The sequence below is a fragment of the Diospyros lotus genome, unplaced genomic scaffold (genome assembly GCF_014633365.1).
Source record: "Diospyros lotus cultivar Yz01 unplaced genomic scaffold, ASM1463336v1 superscaf1, whole genome shotgun sequence".
Classification (NCBI taxonomy): Eukaryota; Viridiplantae; Streptophyta; class Magnoliopsida; order Ericales; family Ebenaceae; genus Diospyros; species Diospyros lotus.
Window position 1 is genome coordinate 2493343 of NW_026267104.1, and position 22511 is coordinate 2515853.

The following is a 22511-nucleotide window of genomic DNA, read 5'->3' on the forward strand; positions in this document are numbered from 1 at the left end:
ATCCTAACAGAATTCATGATAATTTGTACTTGACCTTGAAATAGTATATTAGGGGACGTTTGTTAAAATAAGTAAGATAAAAGATATCAAATTAAGGTAGAAATGTTTTTTGGATCAAGATATGAAATAGTCAAAATAATGTTGGGAAGTATTCCAAAATTTATATCAAAGTATTTGTTAAATTTTTTAAAATTCACTTATAATTGTATTTTTTATTTTTATATATTTGTTAATGTATATGATAAACACTAAGATAAGAATTTTTTTATTAAAATATCCCTATTACCAAATTTATTCAAAATTATTTGTTAACATCAACAACAAATTTATAATTAAAATAGTATTTTATAATTAATATGAATTATTAAAAAATAAAAATAGTAATATTTTATTTTCTAAATTTATGTTCAAAAATAGATTTTAAAAGACTTGAAAAATAAAAATAATTATGGTTGGAATTACAATAATTCCACTTAGATAATTAAAAATAGTCTAAATATATTTTCATAATAATAGATAATAAAATATAAAATTAAATAAAATAATTTAAAAATTAGTGAGAAGAATTGTAGTAGTTAATAAAATATATAGAGAGAGAAAATTTTAAATTTTAAAAATCAATTAAAGGAATAATGTTATTTAAATTTTAAAAATGGTCAAAATATATAATAATTTAAAAATATATTAAATAATATTAATTATAAGACTTAAATAAATAAGTTTTTTTAATAAATTTAAACTTTTAAAATGCATTAAATGACATTAACTATCCTACAAAAAGTATATAGGTAATTGAGACTTATTTTAAAAGAGTCAGATAAATTTATCTGAGGGGAGTGAACTGATTTTACAGATCTGCTTCCATATCTTCGAGGAAAGGGATAAAGGAAAGGAAACGATCGCTCACTGTCGACCGCTTTTCTTTCCTTGCTGTAGATCTGCTTCCATATCATCGGGGAAGGGGATGATGGAGAAAAAATGGTCGCTCATCGTCAACCATTGTCCCTCTCTTGTTGTCGCTCATCCCTTGGCAAAGATGGTGACAAACAAGGGGAAGATTCGACACCGAATGAAAGAGAAACTTGAGGACGAAGGAGGCTCGAGAGTGACAAGGGAGAAAATGAATTGCCTAGAAAATATATTTTTCCCCTCTCGATAATTTGTTTTCCCAGCAAAAATGAGAAAAACCCATCACGTGACCAAGAGTAAAATTTGTATTATTTAGAAAATATAACTAATCAAACACCTCAAAAATTAGCATTTAGATAAAAAATATGACCAATCAAATAGGCCATAATAAGAACATAATTCAAATACCCACAGATGAAATTTTGCAGTCCAGTCCTGAGATCCTAACAGGATTCATGAAATTTTGTACTTGACCCTGAAATAGAACACTAAATAAGGAATTGATTCACACTATTTCATAACTTTGTCAAATTCAGTCCTAAAATCATTCACCACTACTCCAAGGAAAAAAATAAAAAAATATAGGAAAATGAAAACCTTAAAGAGAACTTTTTGAACAGAAAATGGTGATGGAATCAACTATCAGGTCTAGAATCATCAATTCAGAAATCAAACAAGTTTGCTGTTAATTTGAGAACCTCCAACCCAATGCAAAACAGAGGAACAAAAAATAGGGGGAAACTGAGCTGAACACCCACCCAAACTAGCACCAAATCCCATGCTTAGTCCCAAAAAAGGATCAAAATACAAGAAAGAACATCTTCAAGGAGACTCGAACACTTGATATTGCGAGTTACAATTCAATCAAAACGTTCCGAAATCATGAAAAATAATAGTCAAACTGGCCTAGAATTATAACAACCAACCTCGCGAAACACACACAACCCATTATCGAAAGCAGCCCAAAGTTCAACAGCATTGATTCAGAAACACGTTCACATAGAGACGAAATAGATGATCCGTTCGGCTTACCTTTAAAGGCGAAAATCAAGCACGAATGGAGCGAAATTCAAAAACGTGATTGAGATTTTGTGGCTTTCGATCGTAGCTGACGCTGCTGCTTCTTCTTTCTCTGTATTGGAGTGAGAGGGAGAGTACGGGGGTATATATAGCCTTCCCAACGCGGCAACGCTCCAAGTCCACCTGTTTTGTGTCAGAGACGCCGACTTTCTACGAATTCGATAAATTACATTTTTACCCGAATCTTTGTTTTGATTGCAAGCCCATTTATTTCTTCTAAAAATCACTTAAGGGTTATTTTACATGCCAAATATAAACTTCCTCGATTCAAATTCTTTTGATGTCATAAATTATTCCTTGAAATAGTCGACACTAGGGATGGCAATTGCAACCGAAACCGTGGGGAACCAAACCGAAACCGAACCGGTCAACGCGGTTAAAAACCGTTTGACTGGGTAATGGTTTGGTTCGGGGAAAAACCGAACACTGTTTCAATGGGTATGGTTTGGTTATGATTTTCACTAAAACCAAACCAAAAACCGAACCGAAACCGAACCGAATGGTGGGTAACCGAACCAAACCGAATATATATAATATAATATGCATAATATGTATATATAATATATATTATATACAACCCTGGCCACCCGAGCCTAGCCCATCCCAGCCCAATTGCCTTGCTTGCAAACCCTTCTCCCCTTCTCTTCTCCTTCCTCTCTCGACCTCGCTTTCACTCTCTCTCAGCCTCGTTGCTTCTCGCTCTTTGCCTCTCACTCGTTCGCTCGCCCTCGCCCTTGCTCTCTGCATCTCTATTGCTCTTGCTCGCCCTCGCTGGATCTCTCTTACTCTCGCTAGGGCTCGGCCCCTACTCTCGCTTGCCCTCGATCTCTCTCACCCTTTCTGCCTCCTTTCTCTTGCTTCTCCACACGAGCTCGCAAATCACCCTCACTCTCTGCATCTCTCTTGCTCTCACTTGCCCTCGCTAAATCTCTCTTGCTCTCGCTAGGGCTCGGCCCCTCTTGCTCTCTCTCACCCTCGCTGCCTCATCTCTCTTCATATTAATTTATTTTTTATATTTATAATTTTGTTAGATGGAGTTGGTTTATTCATTTCAAATGGATATGTATCAATTTACAAAGAATATATTAATGTTGTTGATGAAGGTATTAACTTTCGTAGCTAATTTTTTTAGCTTAAATTACAATTTAATTATGCACATATTAATTTATTGATCTTAACAATTGTAGGTTTGGAAATGTGATTTTATATCCAATAAGTTTTGTAACTTTATGCAAGAATAAGGTAACTTTATTAGAATTTATCTTTATTTGTTGTGAAATTATCAAAAAAATTTATGAATGCTATTTGTCTTTGTTTGTTGATATGGATTAAACTAAAAAAAACCATGGTTAAACCGAAACCGAATGGTTTGGTTATGGTTTTAAATTTTTAAAACCAAATGGGTAATGGTTTGGTTTTGGTTTTAGTAATTTAAGTTTGGTTTGGTTATGGTTTTAGCAAAAACTGAAACCAAACCGAACCATTGCCAACCCTAGTCAACACTACTACATCATTTTCTTTAGGCATCTCGACTCCAGGGTACTCCCTGTAGTCGATTCGATCACTCTATTGGGCTATTCTGATACTTATTTTCCTCAATTCTCATTTTTCTAATAAAATATCTATTTCTCAATTACCCAAAGTTCTCAAGTATTACAACGGCGACTGCGTCAGAGGCCAACGACGATGATGGCATCAGCAGCAACTGCAACAACAGAGAACGACGATATAAGAAGAGAAGTTGTGGCAAGAACAAAAAGACATAGAGAGAGAGAGAGAGAGACGTAAGTCGCGACTAGAACCGTAGTGGTGACTGCAGAGGCAAACAACGACTAGAATCGTTGATGGTGGCAGCTTCAACGATGGCGGCGGTGGCTAGGTCGAAGGAAAACACCGATAGCGGGTGCAACAACGATGAACGGCAACTAGAAAGAAGGTAATAGCGTGGGCAAGAACGAGATGGGAGGAAGGAAGAGATAGAGAGAGAAAGATGAGGGTTTTCATGAGAATTTGGGGGTGGTGACACATGGCAACTTCTTACTAGCAATTATTACACAATCAGCATGTGAGTGCCATATCAGCCACAAATCAGTGCCAAGTCACCAACTCTGATGAGAGGCTTGTGGAAAAATCTTAAATGTAACCACATTGTAAAAAATAAAATAAAATAAACTTTTGTGATTATATTGTAAAGAATTAAAGTTTAGTGAATAAAATAGAAAAGACACCAAAATTCTGTAACATTTGGTGTGATTTACCCACTAAATCTCTCTCTTTCTCTCTCTCTCTCTTTCCTATTTTATATTTGGTTATGTCTTTTTTCAAAAATTGAAAAGCTACTAGATCAAACCCAACTTTTCTACCACTCGTCATTCAAGCAATTGTGTCATATGCTCTTGTCCTCTAAACATATTTTTACAAGTTTTTGTTATAAGAGGTCACTATTGAAGCAAACATTTATCATATCTCAGGGTGTGCAAATGGTCAGTTCAATTACCAAATCGATTGAAAATCACTAACTGAAACTTAAACCGTGGTAACAGAACCAATCGAAAACCAAACTAACCCACAAATTAATCGAAGAGGCCCAATATTAGTTTGGCCTTACTGTTGCCGCTGACCAAATATATCAATGATCGGAACCAATCATCATATTCCCCAAAATACAGTGATTCATATATCCAAAAATGAGTTTGATCAAACAATTGATTTTTTGTATATCTAAAAATTAATTTTATAGTCAAAAAACTCAAAATACGTTTATGGAAAAACATCATCGGCCACCATCCACTACGGATTCCGATGATCATAATAGACCATCAAATTCACTTTGGCTCAGTAACCCACATACCCAAAAATCAAAAGCATTTAACGGTTGAATTTTAGTAGATATAGGTTTTAATATAAAATAAAGTTGCCAAAAAACTTATTGAATGGGTCATCGGTGTCGACAGACAAGCACGGTGGTGCAAATCAGAGGGAGAGAGATGTTGGGTCGACGTCGATGTCGGATGAAGATGAAAGGCCAAGCAAATTGGAGACGAAGACAAAGAGCCAACCCTTCAACTTCGACCATTTGCTCGGCCAGTCGACCTTTCGTCTTTGTCTTTATCTCTAGTCGGTAAGCCTAGAGACGAGGGATGGAGGTGGTAGGGGTGGCCAGGTCAGACGTCAGAAAAGAAGAAGAAAAAAAGATAAAAGGATGAGTATAACTCAAAATGAGGGACCAAAGGTAACATCGATTCTATCCTTCCATATCTACTGTTTTCATTTTGTAATGCACTTAAAACAACATCGTTTTGCATATTGATCGATTCAATTAGTTCGATTAACTGACAATGAAAATCGAACCGATAACAAAAATTTCTACAAAAACTAATTGAATCGTTAATCGACTACTAAAAAGTTGAATAAAATTGATCTATTCAATTCAATTAGTTTAATTTAATCGAACTTGTACTCAGTCTTAGTCATATCCATTTGACATACCATTTCTGAATAAAGATAATATAAATTAATTGTGACAAAAATTTACTCATAATCAATGCCCTATGTCTTACCTTTGAATGAAAAGTTTTATTATAAGCTATGTCTTATCATGCTATTGCTCTTTTGAGTAAAAAGTTGATTTGTCATAGCTATTCGATTTATCTATGTACAAATATGTGTATTGATTGTGTCTGTCTAAAGGGTTAAGATTTTAAAGGGTTAAGTTTCGATCTTCGATTTGTGATTGACTTGTTCATTCACTTAGACTAAGAGTAGGTGGACCATGGGTTTATAGAAACAATAGGTTAATTCAAGCCGAAGGCCGATTATGAACTAGGATTTTCTCGATTTTTTATGTTAAAAAAATAGATTTTAACACAAAGTATTCTATAATAAAAAATAAGCTTTTGTAAAACCTTTACTTTTTAAACAAAGGAAATCATCTTATTTTGCACGTTCTGTTTGCATTTGAAAATATTAAAAAAAATCATCATTTGATATGCAGAAAATGTTTTCTAAAAATTAACATTATCTTAAAAAATAGAAATAGAGGATTATAAAAAAAAAGTCTTTTTTTATTTTTCATAATACCTTTTATATATTATTTTAACATAAAAAATTTAAATTGAATTGAAGCTGGTCTAACATTAATGTCTGCTAAGAGAATAAAATAAAGAGTAAATGATAGTTTTGTTATTAAAAAAAATAATATGTTAGTGTGTTTGCCTCATATTAATAGTTAATCCACAACTTTGAATTTACTCAATTGGGTCACCCACTTGGACGTAAATGGGTCCTTGGCCCAACCTTTAAACCATTTTATAGATGGACCTCTCACTTAAAAATATATTTGGGCTTTATTTATTTAGTTAAGGAGTCTTAATTTCCTTATATGTATCATAGGCCCAATCTATTTTTAATTGTAAAAATTGCTGAGGCTTGTCGTTATGGCGTGTTTGGCTCGGCTCAACTCAATTTGCCATTTATATAGAGTTGAGTTGAGCCCAGAGTTTTTTGGGTCATAGGTCGATCTGACCTAGCTCGTGGCTGAGCCTGACCAAATTTTGGTTTTATAAATAGTAAAATTATAAATAATTTTATTTTAAATTTGAATTTATTTTTTTAATATTTAAGTTAATAATTTTAATACTTTAAGAATTATATAGACAATATTATAAATTCACCATGACAATTAATAAATGTTAAATAATTTATACTACATACATAATTTTACAAGAACATTTATATTTGATACACAAAAAGTTATAATCACTTTAAAAACTATAAATATATAAATAAATATATATTTCGTACGTAATTGTTAGAATTTGAATTCAAAATATAAAGTAATTTTTATAATTTTTAAATATTTTACAAATTTAATACTATTTCTAAAAATAGAGTTTGAAAATACTGAAAGTGGCAAATTTTCAACCTTCTAATTTATATGTTCTAAATTTTTAGTTTACAAATAGAAATTGTATTTTTAAAAATATTTGTATATCTTATATATTAATTAAATAAATATATTTGTAAATTGTTTTTAAAATAAAATTGATTTGTTTCTATAAAATTTAACCTATAAAGACTTACAAGCTTAGGCCAGGCTAAATTTGACCCATTAAACTTATACATCTAGTTAAACTTTTTATCTAATTAATAAATTAAGTTATTAAATAATTTAAATTCAACATAAAATCTCCCGAGATCTTGTTACTAAGTTACTATATTAAATGATATCAAAGTCTATTTGATTTTATTTATTTAAGTAACATTTATTAAAATGAGTAAGAAAAAATATAAAAATAAAATTAAAATATTTTAAGAATTAATAATAAAATAATTAAAATAAACCTAAAAAATATTCTAAAAATTCTATTTGTTAAATTTTTTAACTATCTACTAATGATTATATTTTTTTTATATGTTTGTAAAGACGTATAATAAACATTAAGATAATTTTTTTTTATCAAAATATTTTTATCATCAAATTTATTATGTTTACATAAATAATAAATTTATAATTAAAATAATATTTTATGATTGTGAATTATAAAAAAATAAAATTAAAAAACAATATTTTATTTTTTAAATTCATATTCAAAAATAAATTATAAAAAAAAAACTCAAACAGTAAAAATAATTATTGATAAAATTATAATAATTTCACATAAATAATTAAAAATTATCAAAACATATTTTATAAAAAATAATAAAATATAAAATAAAATAAAATAATTTAAAAATTGATAAAAAAAATCATATTAAATAATAAAATATCTATAAAAAGAAATTTAAATTTTAAAAATTATCAAAATATATGAAAATTTAAGAACATATTAAATAAGTAAATAAATAATTAATAAATAACATTAATTATAAATTTAATAAAATTAATTATCCTACAAAGACATAAATAATTTAAATTTATTTATAAAATATCAAATAAACATATATACTCTGTCCAGCAAAACAAAAATTGCTTTCACGAATATCGCCATTATCATATTTGCCTGTATAAAAAAGCCCCTTTCATTGAACCAAAAAGGAGGGGGAAGAAAGCCCAATTTGACCAACCATTCTCACTCTTCCAAACTCAAACCGTCAATACAATACATACATACAAGCCAAATGCCAGAAAACAAGGAAAATAAAACTGCAGGAAACCATTGAACTACTACTACTACTTCAACAGGTTTCCCAGCACCAGCACCAGAAATACAAGACTCTGTCATTCATCCATTTCCTCGTCTTCATCTTCGATTTCTTTAATCCTCATCTTCTTCACTGCCTGGGAGGCATCACTGTTCCTCGGCCCATCGGATATCTGAATCAGTATATCCGATTTCTGCCCCGTGGCAGCATTGACAAGCCCTCCATTCTTCTCAACCCTGTATGTCAATTCCTTCCTGTTGTATGCAGCATCTATGTAAACAGTTGTGTTTTCATCAATCTCTTCCCTCACGAGCATTTTCGACAGCTCGGTCACCACCCTCTTCTCTAGCCATCTCCTGATCGGTCTAGCGCCATATACCTGCAAACAAAGATCCCTCACATTTAGCACCAATCCAAGTAATAGAGGGAGGGCTGAAGATTGTATTTGTATGCAGCCTTCTCTTCTTTTCTCTATATGTTTTTTTTTTTCTTTTTTTTTTCTTTTTGACTTTCAGTAAATATATCCGGCAATGTGTAAATATGCTTACCGGGTCATAACTCTCCGCTAGGATGACATCCAATGCCGCTTCAGTCACACCTAAGGCGACACCCCGCTCTGCCAGGCGGCTGGCTACATCCTTCAACTGAAGCCTAGCAACCTTCCTCAGCTGCTCATGAGATAGGGGGTCAAATACCACAATTTCGTCGAGCCGGTTGAGCAGCTCAGGCTTGAAGTGCTTCCTCACCTGTTATATATATCAACAAATGTAAGTTTATTCCAACTCCAAAGTGGTGAGTGATGGTACATTTTTCGTGGGAATTCAGTGGCATTGTTTTGTTTACCTCTTGCATCACCATTAAGCGTGCCGCCTCCATTGTCGACTTGCCCATTAAGCCCGCCAAGAGGTACTCGGCTCCAAGGTTCGAAGTCATAATGATCACTGTATTTGTGAAATCAACCGTGCGGCCTTGACCATCCGTTAACCTTCCATCATCCAGAACTTGAAGCAAGGTGTTGAAAACAGTGGGGTGGGCTTTCTCTACTTCATCAAAAAGAACAACGCTATACGGCCGCCGCCTCACGGCTTCTGTGAGTTGACCACCTTCCTCGTGCCCAACATAGCTGAAAACATCCACACACAGCTAGTAGTAAGTAAATCATCTTTGAATCTTGATCCCTAAGCAAAATAAAGAAGATTTGACAAACGAACACTTACCCGGGTGGAGCACCAATTAATCGAGCTACCGAGTGTTGCTCCATATACTCGGACATGTCAATCCGAATCAATAGATTTTCATCATCAAAGAGTTGTTCTGCTAGAGCTTTCGCAAGCTCGGTCTTCCCAACACCTGTTGGACCCAAGAAAAGGAATGAACCAGTCGGCTGCTGTGGCCTCCCCAACCCGGCCCTTGACCTTAACACAGCTTCGGCAACTGCACTGACTGCCTGATCTTGTCCCACTACTCTTAGGTGCAACCGCTCGGCAAGGCCAATCAGCCTCTGCTTCTCATTCTGTCCGAGCCTTGTTACAGGTATACCAGTCCAGCGAGACACCACCTCTGCAATCTGCTCCGGTCCTACAGTTTCTGTTAGCATCAAATTTTCCTCTGTGCTCCCTTCAAGCTTTGCTATCGCGGCCTCGACTTCTTGGATTGCACCGTACTTCAGGTCTGCTACTCTTGCCAAATCATATCTTCTTTCGGCTTCCTGTAAAGTGAACAGGAGCTCCTCCCGCTTCTGTTTAAGTCGGCGAAGCTCATCAATCCTTTCTTTCTCCTTTCTATACTTCATCAGCAAAGGCTGAAGCTTGTCCCTCAGATCATCAAGCTCCTTTTTTACCTGAACAGCGTTTGTGCAAGTTTCAAGCAAAAAGACAATTAGCATCTGACAGTAACCAACATCAAGACCTAACTACACACATAATGAATAGAAACTTACTTCAACAAGGCGAGCTTTACTAGCTTTGTCACTCTCCTTCTCCAGAGCATGAAGTTCAACTTCTAACTGAATCCTTTTCCTCTCCAGATTATCGATCTCTTCGGGTTGGCTGTCGAGCTGGACCCGCACATTTGCACAAGCTTCGTCAACAAGATCAATTGCCTTGTCCGGCAGATGCCGCCCTGAATGGAGGAAAAACAAAATGTGCATGTGAAACAACTGTTTTTCATACTACCAAGTAAATTCATGACCTACACCAGTTTTCAGCATTCAATATGCACAAGAAAGAAGCCAAAAGTGTTGACTAAAAATAAACTCATAAAATTGGAAATAGTAATTTCTGCATACCAGTAATATATCGAGATGATAGCTGTGCAGCTACGACAAGAGCTCGGTCCTGAATTCGAACACCGTGATGTCCCTCGTACCTCTCTTTGAGACCTCGAAGAATACTAATCGTATCTACAACACTAGGTTCCGCCACATAAACTTGTTGGAACCGCCTCTCAAAAGCAGCATCTTTCTCCACATACTTCCTGTATTCCTCAAGAGTTGTAGCACCGATGCATCTGAGTTGGCCCCTAGCAAGCATTGGCTTTAAGAGGTTAGCAGCATCCATGGACCCTTCTGTTCGACCAGCGCCCAGAACAAGGTGTATCTCGTCAATAAAAAGAATCACTTTCCCTTCAGCGTCTTCCACTTCTTTCAAAACAGCTTTCAATCTTTCCTCAAACTCTCCGCGATACTTTGCTCCCGCAACTAATGCCCCCATATCTAATGCTATAAGCCTCACATCAGCGAGATTACTAGGAACATCCCCTCTAACAATTCTCTGCGCTAAGCCTTCAACGACTGCAGTTTTACCCACACCAGGCTCTCCAATAAGAACTGGGTTGTTCTTGGTTCTTCTTGACAAAATCCTAATAACCCTCCTAATCTCTTCATCCCTCCCGATGACCGGATCAAGCTTTCCAGCCTGCTCAACAAGGTCTCTGCCGTAAGTCTTCAGAGCTTGGAATGTAGTGTCCCCAGCGGCACTTTCCACTTTCCTTCCTTGCTTGCCACGGAGCTTCTCCACCTCTGCTTTCACCTTTGCAGTAGTGATCCCTGCTTCCTTGAGAAGATCCCCAATTTGGGAATCTTCCAAAAGGCCAAGGATCAGTTGATCAATGGCTAAATGGGTGTCACCTCTCGATTTCTGTGACGATTGCGCCCGTCGAAGCACCTTAATGAGGGAAGTGCTCGCAGGGATTTCATCCGGGGGAGGGCTCTGCGTGGGGAGTTTCTTCAATGCCTGATTGAAGACCCTCTCAACTGATTTTGCAGCTTCTTCACCACCACCAGCATTGGCAATTGCTTGCCGGAAAATACCATTCGGGTCGGAAATCAAAGCCGTGGCTAAATGAAGCGGAGTGAACTGTACATGCCCGGCATTCACAGCCAACTCATGAGACCCGGCAAGAACCTCGTTTGTCTTGTGGGTGAACTTGTCAGGATTCATGGTCTATTCTTGAACCTGAAATATAAAACTCTACTAAGAACATAATTCAAATACCCATGGATGATTTTATTCTTTAAGCTGAAATAGAAAACTCTAATAAGAACATAATTCAAATACCCACAGACGAAATTTTGCAATCCAGTCCCGAGATCCTAACAGGATTCATGATAATTTGTACATAACCCTGAAATAGGACACTGAATAAGGGATTGATTCACACTATTTCATAACTTTGTCAAATTCAGTCCTAAAATCATTCACCACTACTCCCAAGGAAAAAAATAAAAAATATAGGAAAATGAAAACCTTGAGAACTTTTTGTACAGAAAATGGTGATAGAATCAACTATCAGGTATAGAATCATCAATTCAGAAATCAAACAAGTTTGCTGTTAATTTGAGAACCTCCAACCCAAAATAAAACAGAGGAACAAAAATTAGGGGGAAACTGAGCTGAACACCCACCCAAACTAGCACCAAAATCCCAGGCTTAGTTCCATAAAAGGATCAAAATCCAAGAAAGAACAACATCTTCAAGGAGACTCGAACACTTGATATTGCGAGTTACAATTCAATCAATGCGTTCCGAAATCATGAAAAATAACAATCAAACTGACCTAGAGTTCTGACAACCAACCTCGCGAAACACACACAACCCATTATCGAAAGCAGCCCACAGTTCAACCGCATGGATTCAGAAACACGTTCACATAGAGACGAAATAGATGATCAGTTCGACTTACCTTTAAAGGCGTAAATCAAGCACGAATGGAGCGAAATTCAAAAACGAGATTTGGAACTTGTGGTCTTCGATCGCAGCTGCCGCTGCTTCTGCTTCTTCTTTCTCTGTGTTGTTGGGAGATGAAGAGAGCGAGAGAGAGCGGTGGATGGTAATATAGGAGATGAGAGAGACATCGGGATTTTGGAAGGCGCCACTAGAAACTACTAGACTTCTCTCTCTCTCTCTCTCTCCCATTTTATATTTGGTTGTCTTTTTGGGGATATTGAGAAGTTACCGGATCAGACCACCACTCCCCATTCAAGCGATTGTGGCACACGCTCCTGTCCTCTAAACATATTTTTAGAAGTTTTGTTAGGTACGTCTAATAAAAATTCCTATCTCAAACTCTATTATATTATAAATAATAATTTATTTTTATTTTAATTTTATCTAAAAAATTAACTATCCTTTCTAATATTTTTTCTATTTAATTCTCAGTTTTATTTATTTATTAATAATTTTTAATTGTATTTATTTTATATTATTTATAATTTTTATTATTATAAAATTTTATTAATTAATAATCAAATACACAAATAATCATCAGATACATTTACATATAATTAATAATTAAATATATAAATTAAGAACAAAATACACAAAATAATCAAATACACACATATACATAATTAATAATTAAAAATATAAAATAATTAAATATACACATATACAAAATTGATAATCAAATATACACATACATAAAATCAATAATTATATATACAAAATAATCAAATATGCACGTACACAAAATCAATAATCAAATACAAAAAATCAATAACCAAATATACAAATACATAATATCACTCATTCAATATAAAAATAAATATAAAATATCCCAAAATCACATATCATGTTCAATTTACTTGATGGAGAGGAAGATACTGCCGCCGGTATTGGTTTTGCTCTGCTCTTACCAAATCTAGTGTCTGAAACTTGTCTGCTGCACTTGTAACTCGTCTTCTCCAATCGTCTGTATCAGATCTATTATCGTTGCCTCTTCAACATATATTTTTCGAGTGATTTCACCTTTGCTTTTGCCTATAACTCTTATTCTCCAACCGATTCAATCTTCGTCACATTTAGTTCTTTCTCTTCCCATGTTGATGGGCATTAGGCTGTTGGGGGTGGGGGAGAGATGGCAATAAGATTTTAATCACAAACTATGATAAAGCTTTTCAAGTTTGCTAAATTTTTGACAAAGAAATTTGACTATGACAAGCCCAATTTTAGCTAAAAATATTGATTTAGCTCCTATTTTTTTTTTTATTTAGCAAACAAAATTTGCCACCGTTAGAATCAGCCTCACAAGAGGTCACCATTGAAGCAAACATTTGTCATATCCATTTGTAGTAAGTAATTAATTATGGCAATTACGACTAAACAAATTATGAACAGAGATAATGTAAATTAATTGAGCCAAAAAAGTTACTTCATAATCAATCAATGTCTTTATGTCTTGCTTTTGCTTTTGAATACAAAAACCTATTACAAGTAATGTCTTAATAAAAAATTGTATTATAAGTAATCTCCTGGGTGAATCTTAGGTGAGTACCACCCCACCCCCCCCCCCCCCCGCGCCCCCTTCGTCCGATAATATTATATCAAAATAAAATTAAAATATATTTTAATTAAAATATAAAAATTATCAAGATAAGTATGAAAAATATTTAAATATTTTTATTAAATTTTTTGAGATACACTACAAATATATATATATATATCATTTTTTTTATATGTAAAGTTCAATATATATTTATCTGAAAGGAGAGATATAAACGTATTTGAAAAATACTAGATAATAAGTTACGTAACTTAATTTTTAAGAGTAATCAAATAAATTTAATAATTATATTGAAAATGACAAAAATTTTGAATATTTTTCATATTTTATCTTTTTCGATATATATATTAGTTAAGAAATACTACTGATGATAGATTTTCTAAGAGGGTAGCCGCACGCTCCCTTCTTGCCTCTCCGAGGGTACCTGCAATGGAGACGGGGACTTGTTCCCCCGGTCGATCTCCGATGATTCAGTCAGTTCTCGGTCTAGGATTAATTGTCCCTTTTAAACTATATCTTCCAGAAGAGGATAAGAAGAATCTCCCACCTTTTTCTCTTACCTTTTCTCGGGATAGGGATCATGGAGGGATCTTTGGGATCTTCCTTCCGCCTTCTTCGGAACTTTCCCGATAAGGATTTCGCCATAATATCCGTCTCCGAAGAGTTCGGGATAGCTGTTGCTTCCGTGACCTTCGGTGGGTTAGCCTGTTCCTGAGACCTCAGAGATTTCTTTACTGAGTGCCTATCCGATTGACGTGGCGATGCTTGTCTGCCATGTATCTTCTAACCGTCACTAGGTATCCGTCTTAGCGTAATTATGGGACCAAGGGCGTTCTCCTCATCACTTGCCCCCCCATTCTTTGAGCTCTTCGGCTTGAAGGGCTCGAGGAGTAGTAAAGCTCCTGAGGCTCTTCCATCTAACTTCTCCTTTCCCCTTCTTTTTTTTGCGTGTCTGGCGGGCGTGAAAATCGATTGGTTTTGACGGCGGTATCCCTTCCCTATGCGTTGTCCGAGGCCTTTTCGTCTTTCGAGCTCTGTCAATGCAGGGTGATCAATGCTCATTATTGCTCGCCCTTTGGTCTCTTATTCCCGCAGTTTGAACTTTTAAGATGGGAACTCCTCAGTCCCTCTACTTCTCTTTCCGCACGACTTTCCTTCAGTTTTAGCTTTTCTTGTGTCGGCAAGCATTTTCCACTTCTTCCGCCTCTCTTTCTTCTAGCTCTTTGCCATGGCGATAATTGGTTCTGGGAGGTTTAATCCCGCCGGCGCAGAGCTTATTGAGTGGGAAAAACACCCTGCTGCCTCCATTCCCTACCAATGGATGAGCCAGACGGAATGCCAACAATTCAGAGAAAAGTATAACGTCCCCGAAGAGTGGGAGGTAGAGTTCAATATCCATTTACGAGCGTGTCATCCCGTCGCCGGTCGCCTCTGCGTTTATAAGTGTGCTTTTGACAGGGGCTTTCGGCTTCCTCCCCGAAGAAGAGTGATGTCCTTACTTCAACATCTCACCATCGCTCCCGCCCAGCTGTCTCCCTTCGGATGGCAATACTTGATGGGGTTCCTCCTTATTTGTCATTCTGGCAAAATTGAGCCAACCGGGGACCTCTTCAATTACTTCTTCACGACCAACCGCGACCCTGGAGGGTGGATCTCCATCTCCCCTCGGATCGTGAAAGATGGCCGTCTCCTCGCCTGCAATGGGTACTCCGGACTTGAGATTTCTGCCTCGACTCTCATGCAATCTGGCGGGTCGAAAGATTCTGATGATTGGAAGGAGCGTTTTGTCTTCGTCCGCCCCAGGCCATCCGACTCTTCTCAAGAAATCTGGTCTGTCTGCAACGAGTGGACTCTAGACACTAAGCACAAGCGTCCGAGCGTCGAGACCATCGAAGATTTCGCCTGCCGACTTATGAAGAACAGTCGGAACTGGGAAGAAGGATGGCTTTCCAACCCCAGCCTTACCCAAGCGGGTTTGGACGGCGAGAACTGTGAGCTCTTTTTCTTTCATCTTTTTCCTTATTCTCTCTTCTTCCTTTGTCCGTATTTGACTTTCGTTGTTATCTCTTTCTTAGTTGAAGAGGTCTGGGAGATATCGTATTCTACTATCACCAGAGGAATGATTTTGGACTTCCTTGGGAGTAAGGGCCCCTCGGCTTCTCCTAGCAACCAGAGAGTGTCGGAGAGGGCTGCACCTCCCGAGCGAGTTCCAAAGAGTAAGAAGAATAATAAAAAAAACTCAATACCTTCTAGGTCGCGAAGAGCGGTGGAGGAAGACGCTCGGAGCTTCCAAGAGGCTTCCAAGAGGGGTGTTGTTGGGGGTTCGGGGGACCCATCTTCCCAACTCCTAACTTCTCAGACCAGAGACTCTCCGAACGCGCGGCGGGAAGCCTCCACCATGCCTCCGGCCTCGCCAATCTCTCATGAAGATGATTCAGCAACCATCGCACAGGTGCTTGCTGTAGCTCGCGCAGAGGCCCAAAAAAGACAAACCTTGGCAGGTACGGAGTCCAGTGCTACGTCTCCCAGCATCCCTATCAGTTCGATTTTTAAACGAATTTTAACGCCATTAGCACCAGCGGGGCGTTCAGAGCTGACGGGGGAGGCTTCGCTGGAGGAGGCTTCGGCGTTGTCGACGAATGAGATATTAGCACGTCGGACGAAGCGTCGTAGGATGGAGGCCACCTCCCCGGCTATTACTCCCTCCGAGCCTCCGGCTCCTAAAGCCACCAATGTTCCCTCAACAGCTTTAATCCTACCGGGGACCCTACAAACTCCAAACGAAATCGACTACTGCGCCGAGATTCTGAGGGTGCGACTGTGCTCCTTTCTCTTTTGATTTTGCCCTTTTTCTATGCGAGTAGGTCTTAATCTATATTTTGTTTTCACTTCCTCAGAACCTTACAGAGTTCCAAGGTTTGGTCTCTCGGCGAGAATCCGAACTTCGAGCCCGGATTATTTCCCTGGAGTCTGAGGTCGAAAGGCTTCGGGGGTTTGAGTCTTTTTCCTCCCAATTGTCGAGTCTCGAGCACCGTGTTCATATTTTAACTAAGTCTGTTGAGCTGGCGCAAGAAGATGCCCGACTTGCCAACGAAGCCGAAGCCCAAGTGCGCGAGGATTTGGAGTTTGTCCAAAAAAACATGCTTGAGGCTAATCAAGCCAATTCCCGGCTTGGGGAGGAACTGGACGCCACTAAGGGTGTTAATCACCAGCTTCAGGAGGATATAAAAAGACTTACTCTAGAGCTGAAGGAAGCCAAGAAGGGACAAGTCGAAGCGTTGGAGTCTTATTCTCGGTGCAAAGAAGACCTTCGCACTGCTCATGTCCAACTCTAATCCGCCCTCAAGGATGCCCAAGTGGCTTTTCAAAATGGTCGCTAGGATTTCCGAAGTTCCGAAGCTTATGCCGCGGAACTAGAAAGAGTTCTTCGGGGCGGGTTCGAGCATATGAGGAAACTCATCAAAGAGCGCTTCCCGAACCTGGATGTAGACTCCATCCCCTTCGACATTGCTTCCGCCTTGAGCTCTTTAGAGTAGACATTTTTGTATCCAAATCTGCTGTCGTAATAATAAAAGTGTTAGATTTTTTCGCATAATTTTCTTTTGCTACTGCCTTTTTGTTGCCTTGTTTCCTTTACTTTTTGTCGAAAACAAGAAAAGGCCGTTTGGGATCAGGCTTGATCCTTCCTTTTTTCCACCCCTGCTTATCGCAGGACTTGGTCTTTGTCGCTTGTTCAGAAGGGCTCGGCTCCGGCCCCCCAAGGATCACGCCTGATCCCCATAACGTCCTTGAGGGATTGAGTCGTATCTAATCCTTTTATCTTAAGTTTTTCGAGGATCATATCTGATCCCTTGTCTTTACCGGGGGTTCGGACCCCCCGAGGATCACATCTGATCCTTTGTTTTGGTCGGGGGTTCGGACCCCCCGAGGATCACATCTGATCCTTTGTTTCTGTTGGGAGTTCGGACCCCCCGAGGATCACATCTGATCCTTTGTTTTTGTCGGGGGTTCGGGCCCCCCGAGGATCATATCTGATCCTTTGTTATTGTTGAGGGGTCTAGCCCCATTGAGCGTATGTCAAATCCTTCCTTTTGCTCTGATGTGCCTTCCCAGGTCTTTGGAAATGATGAGTTTTTTCGCATAGGAGAAAAAATAAATTTATTCCTGGATAGCGTACGCAAAGCAACAAAGAAATGCCCAGACATGTAATGGAAAATTATTACTAACAGATCATATGAAGATAATAAAGAGTTATCACTGATAGAACTTTCTCAAGTTCTACACGTTCCATGCTTTTTTCACCGGTGTACCCTCGAGGGTCTGTAATTTGTATGCCCCCGGGCTGAGAACCTCTGTTACTTTGTAAGGACCTTCCCAATTTGGTGTCAACTTATCTGCTTCTCGGGCTCCCTGAACATCTGCTCGCCTTAATACCAAATCTCCTGGTAGAAAATTTTGTGCTCTTACTCGTCGATTGTAGTATCTCTCTATGCGCTGATTATAAGCAGCTTGTCGGATCCTTGCTTGATCACGAAATTCATCAAGGAGGTCTAGGTTGTCCCTCAAGCTTTGCTCATTGGATTCAGGGTCGAACAGGTCTACTCGTAGCGTAGGTACTCCTATTTCAACTGGGATTAACGCTTCTGAACCGTAGCATAGACTGAAAGGAGTTTCTCCCGTGGAGACCTTCATCGTGGTTCGGTAGGACCACAGGATGCTCGATAGTTCTTCCACCCAGCTACCCTTCGCCTTATCTACTCTTGTTTTTAAACCGCGCAACAGAGTCCTGTTGGCGAGTTCAATTTGGCCATTAGCCTGTGGATGAGCTACAGAGGTGAATTGTTGCCTGATTCCCAACTCTTGGCACCATTCTTGAACAGACCGATCAGAAAATTGGGTGCCGTTGTCTGAGATCAACACCCGAGGAACTCCGAAACGACAGACTACATTTTTCCATAGGAATTGTTTCACCCACCGGGAAGTAATAGAGGCCACTGCTTCAGCTTCGACCCACTTTGTGAAATAATCGATAGCAGCCATGATATATTTGACTTGTCCAGCTGCTGGGGGAAAAGGCCCCAGGATGTCTATACCCCATTGAGCGAAAGGGGCATGGTGTAGCGAGATGAGTTAGTGCGACTACCGGCACATGGACCAAATTAGACGTTTTCTGGCATCGATCGCAAGTCCTGACTAGCTGCTCGGAATCTCGTACCATCGTTGGCCAATAATACCCCTGCCGCAGAGCCTTTTGACTAAGAGCCCGAGCTCCGATGTGGTTTCCACATATTCCTTCATGAATCTCCCGTAGGATATAATCTGCTTCGCGAGGTCGGATACATTTGAGTAGCGGTTGTGAAAAAGACCTTCTGTATAGTTCCCCACTAACTAACACGAAATTTCGGGCTTTTCGTTTGACCTCCCGTGCCTCCGAGTCGTCTTCGGGGAGTTTCTCTTCTCTCAAATATAACAACAAGGGGTCCATCCAGCTAGGCTCGTCATTGACACATAACTGGTCCCCGACTTATTCGATACTCTTTTGTGGAAGAGATTCGATCCGAATCTCCCGAGAGCTCGTAGGGAAAGAGGAAGAAGCGATTCGGGACAGCAAGTCCGCCTCTGTATTCATAGCCCGAGGGACGTACTCCACCTTTACGTGTTGGAAACGCGCCATCAGCTCTTTGACTATGGTCAAGTATCGCGCCATGTGACTTTCTCGGGCTTCATATTCTCCATTCACCTGCTGTACTACTAAGTTAGAATCTGAACTCACCTCGACGTTTTGAGCTCCCAATTGCTCAGCCAATCTCAGCCCAGCCAATAAGGCCTCATATTCTGCTTCGTTGTTAGACGCTCGGAATTCAAAATGTAAAGCATAAGGCCATATTTGCCCTTCGGGGCTTTTTATCATTAATCCTGCTCCACCACCGCCTGAGGTCGAGCTTCCGTCTACCGCCACCAACCATGGTCTCTGATTTTCTTCGGGGCCTTCGGGAGCTCCTATCCCTTCGGCAATGAAGTCTGCTAACGACTGCGCCTTAATAGCCGGTCGCGGCCTATACTCAATGTCAAAGGCGGTGAGCTCCACTGCCCACTTCAACATCCGTCCTGAAAGCTCTGGTTTGCTAAGAACCTGCTTCAAAGGTTAATTAGTAAGCACTATAATCGTATGAGCTTGAAAGTAAGGTCGGATTTTCCTCGCTGATGTTATTAAGGCGAAAGCCAGTTTTTCCATAGGAAGATACCGAACCTCGGCTCCCGACAATCGTTTACTCGCATAATAAACAGGCCTCTGGATCTTATCTTCTTCTCGTATCAATACCGAGCTTACGGCCTCATTAGCCACCGCCAGATATATGTATAATGGCTCTCCAGGCTTCGGCTTGGTAAGAACCGGGGGCGTGGCTAGGTGCTCCTTCAGCTTTTCGAAAGCTCGCTGGCATTCAGAATTCCATTCGAAGTTGTTTGCCTTCGATAAGACCTTGTAGAAAGGAAGGCCTTTTTCTGCCAAACGAGAAAGGAATCTGCCAAAGGCTGTCATCCTGCCCGTAAGGCTCTGTACCTCTTTCACATTCCTCGGGGCCGGCATATCCATGATAGCTTTGACCTTCGCAGGGTTTACCTTAATCCCTCGGTGGTGTACTATGTAGCCCAGGAACTTTCTTACAGAAACGCCGAAAGCACATTTGACAGGGTTAAGTTTCATATGGAACTTACAAAGAGTTTTGAAGCACTCCTCCAGATCCTCCGAATGACCTTCGGCTACCAGGCTTTTTACCAGCATGTCGTCGACGTATGCCTCCATATTTCTCCCGAGCTGTTGGTCAAAAAGCTTATTTACCAAGCGTTGATAAGTAGCTCCTGCGTTCTTTAAACAGAGGGGCATTACGGTGTAGCAGTAGGTTGCCTTGTTGGTGATAAATGCCGTCTTCTCCTGGTCCTCCGGGTGCAATGGAATCTGGTGATATCCCTGAAAAGCATCTAAGAAACTCATGAGCGAACATCCAGCAGTTCCATCAATTAGGGCGTCAATCCTTGGGAGTGGGTAACTGTCCCGGGCTGTCCATGCGAAGATATCCGCATATTGTCTAAGGAGTGATATTATTTGACTCCTTAGCAGGTCCTTTAACTCCATACTCACTCTTACGCATCGGCTTGGGCAATCCTCTTCCAGAGGTATTTTTTCCAATTCATCCACCGGCTCTGCTGTTTTGGGATCTTCGGGTCCTTCTAGTAGAAAACTGACCTCCTTCGGGGGGTCAACGTCCTTTTGCGACCCTGTTTCTTTACCCTTCGCAATGCCTATAGAGGCCATGTAACATTCACGGGCTAAGCGCAAATCTCCCCGTACTTCGCCCGTCCCCCTATCTGTGGGAAACTTCATCATCATATGATATGTGCTTGGGATGGCTCGAAGGGCATTGAGACCAGATCTTCCTAGAATCATGTTGTAAGCCGAGGGCACATCTGCTACCAGGATGTCTAGCATAACTCGAGAAGTTCGGGAACCTCTCCCTATCGTCAATGGGAGCTGAATGATCCCTTCTGAGTATACGGCTTCACCATCAAATCCCACCAAAGGGACCCTCGCTGCCCTCAACTGTGTCATTTCATACCCCATGCCTAAGAAGGCTTGCCGATACAAGATTTCTGAAGAGCTTCCTGGATCCACGAGGATCCGCCGAAGTTCCCACTTCCCGAGTTCAGCTGTTATCACCAGTGGGTCATTTCGAGTCGGGTATCCCGGGAGGTCGCTATCTGAAAAAGAGATTGGATCCACACTCCTCGATCTTTTCAGCTGGACCGCACTACTTTTTTCATCCTTCATGACTGGGACCTCCCCTGCTGCGAGTGTATGGAATATTGGAGGCTGAGGATGATCGTCTTCTCCTCGATGTGATCTCTCCCGCTGGGCCCGATTTCGATCCTCCGTGCGGTCCCTCTTGGGGGGGCTTCTCGATCGCGACCGTCGATCCTTTCTCCCCCGAGAATCATCTGTTTTAGCCACTGTAACACCCCGCCCTATACAAGCATGTCACTATAAGGAAATTCCCGGGGTTTCTTTTCTTTTTTGATACCCGCGGCGCCTGTGAGCACAATCTTCGCATGCAGATGAAACACCCGTCGTAAAACTACATCCGGCTCCCGCGGTGATCAAAGAACCACTCCTCATGCAGATATATACCCCGAGAGTTCCAGTCTTACTCATTTAGCTAGAAATAACAAATCTTAACTGAACGAGATAAAATAAACACAGCGGAATACTTAATTAATCAAAATGACGTGGCCCACCACGTGTTACACACAAAATGTTCCCATACCGATATGTGTATACAACATTGATACTAACGATTACAACACCGTCGAGCGGTTGCTCATACATACAACATTATAAATACTAGTGTTTCCAAAGTAATACAACAATTATCAAATAAACACCACAGATTCACCGGCCGTGTCCTCGACCTCGCAGCTGTCCCTGACTGGAACGTTGAATGTTCCAGGGGCATAACCCATGTTAGATGATAAACCATCTAAGTGAAGGCATGAAACAGATGTACAATGCATAAAGACATACGAGCATGGCATACTATACG

At 39.4% G+C, this 22511-nt stretch overlaps 1 protein-coding gene across 1 annotated transcript; it reads right to left on the reverse strand.

The window, feature by feature from the left end:
- Nucleotides 1-7986: 7986 nt before the first annotated feature.
- Nucleotides 7987-12482, reverse strand: LOC127792960 (chaperone protein ClpB1). Its single transcript, XM_052323650.1, has 7 exons — nucleotides 12316-12482; nucleotides 10421-11588; nucleotides 10073-10254; nucleotides 9351-9973; nucleotides 8977-9256; nucleotides 8682-8879; nucleotides 7987-8512 (listed from the first exon to the last, which is right to left on the reverse strand). Exons 2-7 carry the CDS (start codon nucleotides 11571-11573, stop codon nucleotides 8210-8212), a joined length of 2739 nt encoding a protein of 912 aa, XP_052179610.1. The 5' UTR covers nucleotides 11574-11588; nucleotides 12316-12482; the 3' UTR covers nucleotides 7987-8209.
- Nucleotides 12483-22511: the final 10029 nt, after the last annotated feature.